At 39.9% G+C, this 9,552-nt stretch overlaps 2 protein-coding genes across 2 annotated transcripts in view; one reads left to right on the top strand and one right to left on the bottom strand.

Moving 5' to 3' along the window:
* The window catches only part of FANCM (FA complementation group M), a 73,844-nt gene that overhangs the window by 52,641 nt on the left and 11,651 nt on the right, over positions 1-9,552 (bottom strand). The window lies entirely within an intron of this gene.
* LOC108290120 (anaphase-promoting complex subunit 15-like) lies at positions 6,506-6,895 on the top strand. Its single transcript, XM_037731816.1, has one exon. The coding sequence runs from the start codon at positions 6,506-6,508 to the stop codon at positions 6,851-6,853; it is 348 nt and encodes a 115-aa protein (XP_037587744.1). The 3' UTR covers positions 6,854-6,895.

Below are 9,552 nucleotides of genomic sequence, written 5' to 3'. Positions count from 1 at the left end.
TTTTTTCAGATGGAATCTCCCTCTGTCGTCCAGGCCGGAGGGCAATGGTGCAATCAATCTCAGCATACTGCAACCTCTGACTCCTAGGTTTAAGCGATTCCCCTGCCTCAGCCTCTTAAGTAGCTGGGACTACAGGCATGCATCACCATGCCCAGCTAATTTTTGTATTTTCAGTACAGACAAGGTTTCACCATGTTGGCCAGACTGGTCTCCAACTCCTGATCTCTGTGATCCACCCGCTTTGGCCTCCTAAAGTGCTGCGATTACAGATGTGAGCTGTGGTGCCCAAACAAAAGCTTTTTTAAAAAAACTAGAAAGCCTTGTGGGATTAGGCTAGGCAGCAGCTCATGCCTAAGGCTCATCCTGGGGCTATGGGAGGCCAAACTGGGAAGACTGCTTGAAGCTAGGAATTTGAAACCAGCCTGGACAACATGCTAAGACCCCATATCTACAAAAAATGAGAACACTTGCTGGCGAAGTGGCAAGCACCTGCTGGAGTATCACTTGAACTCAGGAGTTCTAGGCTGCAGTGAGTGAGCTACAGTTGTCACTACATTCCAGGCTGGATGATGAAGCAAGACCCTGTCTCAAAAAAAAAAAAAAAAAAAAAAAAAAGAGAGAGAAAGCTTTGAGGGCTTAATTTCTTAGTATTCCTAATACTTGGCACAGTGCCCAATATAGCACACCATAATCACTGGAGGCCTATATGTATTCAAAATCTAGAGTACATTTATGACCATTTTATAAAATTAAGCTTATTGTTTTTAATAGTTCATTCACAAAAGAAATACATGAGTAACTCCCACATGCCAGGCATTGAGTTAATAATAGAGGAATGATCAAAATAGGCATAATCCCTATATTCATGTAGCTTATATTTTAGTGGTGCAGAAAGACAACAAATAATCAATATGCAAAAGAATGACAGATTATCAATATGCAAAAGAATGACAGATTATCACGAATGTTAAGAAGAAAATAAGACAGGGAACACTGACAAGATAGCTTAAATAGAATGGATCTTTCTGAAGGGATGACATTTAAGCTGACTGCAAAACATGAATGTTTAAACAAGGTCAGGGAGAAAACCAGAGACAGGATAGAAATTTCTAAGCTTATCAAAAAAAGAATAGATGAAAACGTCTTGCATCTTGGGAGAGTTAAAAGCCATCATTGGAGGCATGGAGCAAGATGGAAAACAGAAACTTCTACAGATGTTCACCCACATAGAACGTCAAATTTGACAACTATCTACACAAAAAAAGCACCTTCATAAGAACCAAAAATCAGGTGAGTAATCACAGTATCTGGTATTAACTTCATATTGCTCAAAGAGGCACTGAAGTGGGTAGAAAAGATGATCTTGAATCATCGACACCCCCCTCCCTCATCCCCCAGTGGCCCTGTGGTATGGAGAAAGAATCTGAGAACTTGGGGAAGGGAGAGTGCAGTTTCTGTGGGACTGTGCATTGAACTAAGAGTTGTTCTGTCACAGTGAAAAGCAAAACTAAGTGGAACTCAGTCAACACCCACCCCCAAAGGGAGCATTTAGACCAGCCCTAGCCAGAAGGGAATTGCCCATCCTAGTGGCCAGAACTTAAGTTATGGCAAGTGCTCTGGAGACAATGAACATGGGGGGCACATAACCTAGTGAGACACAAGCTGGAGCAGTTAAAGGAGTGCTTGCACCACCTTCATTCAACCCCAAGCCGTGCAGCTTACAGAAACAAAAGTGATGCGTTCCTTCTGCTTGAGTTAAAAAGAGGGAAGAGTAAAGAGGCCTTTGCCTTGCAACCTCGCTATCAGCTCCGCCACAAGAGGATAGGGCAGAATCATGAGGTCCCCATTCCAGACCCTAGCTTCCTGATAGCCTTTCTAGACATACCCTGGGCCAGAAGGAAACCCACTGCCTTGAAGGGAAGGACCCAGTCCTGGCAAGATTTATCACCTACCGACTAAAGAGCCCCTGGGCCCTATATAACCATCAGCAATAGCCCGGTAATATGCCACGGGCCTTGGGTGAGACTCTGAGACATGCTGGCTTCAGGTGAGACCCAGCGTATCTCCAGCAATGATGGCTCTGGTGAGAGACTACTTCTACTTGAGAAAAGCAGAGGGAAAAGTAAGATACTCTGTCTTGCACCTTAGGTACCCAGCTTGGCCACAGTAGGGTAAAGCAACAAATGGTCTCTTGGGGACCTGATTCCAGGTCTTGACTCTTAAATAGCATTTCTTTTCTTTTCTTTCTTTCTTTCTTTTTTTTTTTTTTTTTTTTTTTTTTTTTTTTTTTTTTTTTTTTTTTTTTTTTTAAAGAGAAATGGTCTTGCTATGTTGCCCAGGCTGGAGTGCAGTAGCTATTCACAGGGGCAATCCCACTACTGATCAGCACTGGAGTTTTGACGTGCTCCGTTTCTGGCCTGGGCCGGTTCACCCCTCCTTAGGGAACCTGGTGATCCCCCGCTCCCAGGAGGTCACCATATTGATGCCGAACTTAGTGCACACACCCCATCAGCATAGCGCACTACAGCCCAGAACTCCTGGGCTCAAGCAATCCTCCCACATCAGACTCCTAAGTAGCTGGGACTACAGGCACGCGCCACTGCATCCGGCTTAAACAGCATTTCTGAAACTGTCCCAGGCCAGAGGGGGGCCCACTTCCCTGAAGGATGAGTCCCAGGCCTGGCAGCATTCACCACAAGCTGACTGAAGAGTCCTTGGGCTTTAAGTGAAAATCAGCAGTAGACTGGCAGTCCACCCCATGGGCCTATTGTGGTAGTGGCCATGGGGAGAGGCTCCTCTGCCTGTGGAAAGAAAGAATGAGAAGGACTTCATCTTGCACTTTGAGTGCAAGCTTAGCTGCAATAGTATAAAGCATGAGGTAGATTTCCAAGGTTTTCGACTCTAGTTCCTGGCCCCCAGAAGGCATCTCTGGACTAGCCTGCGACCTGGGGGAACTTGGTACCCTGAAAAAAAGGTCAGAAGCCTGGTTGGCTTCAATATTTGCTGATTGTAGAGCCTTGGATAAACATAGGCAGTAGGCAGGTAGTAGTAACAGTGAGCCATGAGTGAGACTCAGTGCTGTGGTAGCTTCTGGTGTTACCCAGTGCAGTCCCAGTGGTGGTGATCACAGGCGGGCTTCTGTCACCGCACTTCCAGCTCCAGGTAGCTCAGCATAAAGAAAGAAACTCCATTTGTTTGAGAGAGAGAGAGAGAGAGTAAGAGAAGAAAACAAGAATCTCTGCCTAGTAATCCAGAGAATTCTTTCGGATCTCATCTCAGACTATCAAGGCAGTACCACTGTGTCTGCAAGAACTAACGTGTTGACTGCACTTAGAGTGCAGTTAATGGAAATAAGGCTTAGGTCACAACACTCAAGTCCCTTTGAATACACGTAACACACAAGTCCCTTTGAATACACACAACACACAAGTCCCTTTGGGGGAAATCCTTCCCCCAAAAAAGATAGGTACAAACAAGCCCAGTCTGCGAAGACAATAAATACCTAACTCTTTAACATCCAGACACAGATGAACATCCAAAAACATCAAGACCATCCAGGAAAATATGACCTCTCTAAATGAATTTAACAAGGTATCATGAGACATAGGACCTTTCAGACAGTGAATGCAAACTAGCTGTTTTGAGAAAACTCAAGGAAATTCAAGATAAAACAGAGGAGGAATTCAGAATTCTTTCAGATAAATTTAACAAAGAGATGGAAATAATTAAAAAGAATCAAGTACAAATTCTGGAGATGAATGCATATTCTCTTAAAAGCAGAATTCATCAAGCAGAAGAAAGAATTACTGAGCCTGAAGACAGGCTATATGAAATATACAAAAGAGACCAAAAAAAAAAGAATAGAAGAGAATGAAGAATGCTTGTAAAATGTAGAAAATGGTCTCAAAAAAGCAAATCTAAGCGTAATTGGCCTTAAAGAGGTAGTAGACAGAGATGGGGTAGAAAGTTTACTGAAAGGGATAATAAGGGAGAACTTCCCAAACTTAGAGAAAGATATCATTATTTAAGTACAAGAAGGATATAAATCACCAGGAAGATTTAACCCAAATAAATCTACCTCAAGGCATTTAATACTCAAACTCACAAAGGTCAAGGATAAAGAAGGGATCCTAAAAGCAGCAAAAAAAAAAAAAACATACAATGGAGCTCCAGTACACCTGGCAGCAGACTTTTCAACAGAACCTTCCAGGCCAGGAGAGAGCAGCAGGATATATTTAAAGTGCTGAAGGAAAAAAAATTGTACCCTAGAATAGTATATCCAGCAAATATAACCCTCAAATATGAGAGGAAACAAACACTGTACCAGATAAACAAAAGCTGAGGGGTTTCATCAACACGAGACCTGTCTTACAAAAAAAAAAAATTGCTAAAGGGAGTATCTTAAGTCAGGAAAGAAAGGCACATTAATGAGTAATAAGAAATCATCTGAAGGTACAAAACTCACTTTTAATAGTAAATACATTTAAAAAACACAGACTATTATAACACTGTAACTGTAATGTGTAAACAACTCATGTTTTTAGCAGAAGGACAGATGAACTGATCAAAAATAACTACAACATTTTTTCAAAACAAACAGTACAGTAAGATAAAAATACTGGCAACAAAAAATTAAAAAGCAGGAAGAAAAAGCTAAGGTGTAGATTTTTTTTTTTAATTTTCTTTTTGCTTGCTTGCTTGTTTTTTGTATAAGCAATCACGGTTGTCATCAGTTTAAAATAATGAGTTACAGATATTATTTGCAAACCTCATGATAACCTAAAATCTAAAAACATACAACAGATACACAAAGAATAAAAGCAAGAAACTAAATGATACCACCAGAGAAAATGACCTTCATTAAAAGGGAAATAGGAAGGAAGGAAAGAAGGAAGACAAAACCACAATACAACCGGAAAACAAAAAACAAAATGGCAGGAGTAAGAGCTTAGTTACCAATAAAAACATTGAATGTAAATAAACTAAATTCTCCAAACAAAAGATCTAGAGTGGCTAAGCAGATGAAAAAACAAGACATAATGATTTGTTGCCTATTAGAAACATACTTCACCTATAAAGATACCAGCAGACTAAAAATAAAAGGATGAAAAAAATATTCCATGTCAATGGAAACCAAAAAAGAGCAGAAGTGGCAATACGTACATCAGACAAAATAGATTTATTTCAAGACAAAACCCATACAGAGAAAGAAGATAATTATATAACGATAAAGGGGCCACTTCATCTAGAGAATATAACAGTTTTAAAAATATATGCACCCAACATTGGACTACCCAGATACATAAAACAAATATTATTAGAGCTAAAGAGAGGCATAGATCTCAATACAATAATAGCTGGAGACTTCACTCCCCACTTTCAACACTGGACAGATCTTCCAGACAGAAAATCAACAAAGGAACATCAGACTTAATCTGTGCTACAGACTAAATAGGCCTAATAGATATTTACAGCTGCAGAACATGTATTCTCCTCAGCATTTGTATCATTCTGAAGAATAAACCGTATATATGTTAGATCACAAGACAAGTCTTAAAACATTCAAAAACAATGAAATAATATCAAGCATCTTCTTTAACCACAATGGAATAAAACTAGAAATCAAACAAAATAACAAGAGGAATTTTAGACACTATACAAACACATGGAAATCAAACAGTATACTGCGGAATGACCAGTGGATCAATGAAGAAATTAGGAAGGAAATTGAAAAATTTCTTGAAACAGATGAATATCAAATAGAAACACAACATACCAAAAACCTACAGGAGACAATGAAAGCAGTTTTAAGGGGCAAGCTTATAGCTATAAGTGGCCACATCAAAAAAGAAGAAAAACTTCAAATAAATAACAGTGTATCTTAAAGAAGTAGAAAAGCAAGAGCAAACCAAACCCAAAATTAGATGAAAATAAATAATAAAAATCAGCAGAAATAAATGAATTTGAAATGAAGAATACAAAATAATAATACAACAAAGTGTTGGTTTTTTGAAAAAAAAAAAAAAAAAAAACAAACATTTAGCCAGAAAAAAAAAAAAAAAAAAAAAAAAAAAAAAAAGGGAGAAGATCCAACTAAAATCAGAGACAAAAAAAGGACACATTACAATCTATACCACAGAAACTCAAAGGATCATTATTGGCTACTATGAGCAACTATAGGCCAATAAACTGGAAAACTTAGAAGACATGGATAAATTCCTAGACACATACAACCTACCAAGACTGAACCATGAAGAAATCCAAAATCTGAACAAATCAATAACAAATAACAAGATCAAGGGCCATAATAAAAAGTCACCTAGCAAAGTCAAGTCTGGAACCCTATGGCTTCACTGATGAATTCTATCAAATATTAAAAGAACTAATACCAGCTGCTGGCCGTCGCCTCCCCGAAATGAAGACACTGAGGCCCAGAGAGGTTAAGTGACTCAGCCAAGGTCAAAGAGCTAGTAAGTGGTGGAGCCAGGATTCAAACCCAGGAGCCATGTCCACTTTGTTTCCCTTACTCTTCCCCTGTGTGACTGAGACATTGTGGTTTAATCTGGGTCGACCCTGTGTAGAAGAGCTGCAGCAGCAGGAACAGCAGCATCAGGCCTGGCTCCAAACCATCGCAGAGAAAGACAACAACCTGGTTCCTATTGGCAAGCCAGCATCAGAGCACTATGATGACGAGGAAGAAGATGATGAGGATAGTGAAGAGGACTCAGAGGATGATGAGGACATGCAAGACATGGATGAAATGAATGACTACAGTGAGTCACCTGATGATGGAGAGGTCAATGAGGTAGACATGGAAGGCAACGAACAGTATCAGGACCAATGGATGATCTAGGTAGACAAGGCAGGGTGGCCTCAGGGAGATTCCAGGCCAGCCCAACCTAACCCTGCATCCCAACCCCCAACCCCTGCCCACAGAACCAGCTGATGGCCCCAGTGCCTGAAAGCGCCCTGGGGTACCTCCTCAGCTGCTGCCAGGATCTGGTGTCTTGGCCCTTCCCAGGCCATCAGGCTGCACTTGAAATCCCCAGGGCCTGAGCCCCACTTCACCTTCCTGGCCAGTACCTCACCCCTGAGTTGCCAGGTCTGGTTTCTTTCTAAGTTTCTTTAATAAAGACAAAGGAGTGATTTTCAAAAAAAAAAAAAAAAAAAGAACTAATATCAATCTTACTCAAACTATTCTAAAAAATAGATGCAAAAGTTAATACTTCCAAACTCATTCTACAAGGCCAGTATTACCCTGATACCTAAACTAGACAAAGACACATTAAAAAGAGAATATTACAGGCCAATATCCCAGATGAATATTGATGTAAAAAAAAAAAAATCAACAAACCACATTTAACAATATGTTAAAAAAAAAATCATTATGACCAAGTGGGATTTATCCCAGGGAAGGAAGGATAGACCAACATACAAAAATCATTCAGTGTGATACATCATAGCAACAAAATGAATGACAAAAAAACATATAATCATTTCAACTGATGCTGACCCTTCATGATAAAAACGTTCAGAATATTGGGGGTAGAAGGAACATATATCAATATAATAAAAGCAATATATGACAAACTCATAGCTAGTATCATACCAAATGGGGAAAAACTGAAAGTCTTTTCTCTACAATCTTCAACAGGACAAAGATGTCCACTTTCAAAACTGTTATTCAATACAGTACTGGAAGTCCGAGCTAGAGCAATCAGACAAGAGAAAGAAATACAGGAAAACCAAATTGAAAAGAAAGAAGTCAAATTATCCCTGCTTCATCATATGATCTTATGTTTGGAAAAACCGAAAGACTCCATCAAAAAACTATTAAAACTAATAAGCAAATTCAGTAAAGTTGCAGGATACAAAATCAACAAAAATCAATAGCATTTCTACATGCTAACAGTGAACAATCTGAAAAAGAAATCAAGAAAGTGATGCGATTTACAATAGCCACAAATAAAAGAAAATATCAAGGCCGGGCGCGGTGGCTCAAGCCTGTAATCCCAGCACTGTGGGAGGCCGAGGCGGGTGGATCAAGAGATTGAGACCATCCTGGTCAACATGGTGAAACCCCGTCTCTACTAAAAATACAAAAAATCATCTGGGCATGGTGGCACGTGCCTGTAATCCCAGCGACTCAGGAGGCTGGGGCAGGAGAATTGCCTGAACCCGGGAGGTGGAGGTTGCGGTGAGCCGAGATCGCGCCATTGCACTCCAGCCTGGGTAACAAGAGGGAAACTCCGTCTCAAAAAAAAAAAAAAAAAAGAAAATATCTAAGAATAAGCTTACCCAAAGTGACAAACCTCTACAATGAAAACTAAAAAACACTGCTGCAAGAAATTGAAGAGGACACAAGAAAACGGAAAGATATTCCATGTTCATGGACTGGAAGAATCAGTATTGTTAAAATGTCCATACTACTCAAAGCAATCTAAAGTAATCTCTCTCTCTCTTTTTCTGTTATCTCTATCAAAATCCCAATGACATTCTTCACAGAAATAGGAAAAACAATCCTAAAATGTATATGGAGGCCGGCTGTGGTAGCTCATGCTTGCATGTCCAGCACCTTAGGAGGGTGAGGCAGGTGAATTGCTTGAGCCCAGGAGTTTGAGAGCAGCCTGGGTAACATGATGAAAATCCATCTCTACAGAAAACAAAAAACAAAAAAATTTAGCCAAGTGTGGTGTTGCGGGCCTGCTGTCCCAGCTACTTGGGAGGCTGAGGTAGGAGGACTGATTGAACCCAGAGGTTGAGGCTACAGTGAGTCATGACTGTGCCACTGCACTCCAGCCTGGGCTACAGAATGAGACTCTATCTCAAAAGCAAATAAATAAATAGCCAGAATATATAAGGAGCTCAAGTAATTCTATAGGAAAAAATTTAATGATCTGACTAAAAAATGGGCAAGATATCTGAATAGACTTTTCTCAAAAGAAGACATACAAATGGCAGACAGGTATATGAAAAGGTGCTCAATATCACCAATCATCACAGAAACGCAAATCAAAACTACAAAGAGATATCACCTCACCCCATTTAAAATGGCTTTTATCAAGAAGACATGCCATAACAAATGCTGGTGAGGATGTAGAGAAAAGGGAAGCCTCATACACTGTTGGTGGGAATGTAAATTAGTATGATCACTATGGAGAACAGTTTGGAGGTTCCTCAGAAAACTAAAAGTAGAACTACCACAGGATCCAGCAATCCCACTGTTTGGTATATACCCAAAAGAAAGGAAATCAGTATATCAAAAAGATATTTGTACTCCCATGTTTACTACAGCATTATTCACAATAGCCAAAATTTGGAAGCAACCTAAGTGTCCATTAACAGATGGAACAGATAAAGAAACTGTGGTACATATACCCAATGAAGTATAGCCATTTAAAAAAAAAAAATGAGGCCGGGCACAGTGGCTCACCCCTGTAATCCCAGCACTTTGGGAGGCTGAGGCAGGTGGATCACAAGGTCAGGATTTCCAGACCAGCCTCACCAACATGGTGAAACCCTGACTCTACTAAAAATACAAAAAAAAAAAAA

This window comes from Cebus imitator, unplaced genomic scaffold (genome assembly GCF_001604975.1).
Source record: "Cebus imitator isolate Cc_AM_T3 unplaced genomic scaffold, Cebus_imitator-1.0 Scaffold423, whole genome shotgun sequence".
Lineage (NCBI taxonomy): Eukaryota > Metazoa > Chordata > Mammalia > Primates > Cebidae > Cebus > Cebus imitator.
The sequence above is the reverse complement of the archived record's forward strand: the minus strand, read 5'-3'. Positions and strand labels throughout refer to the sequence as shown.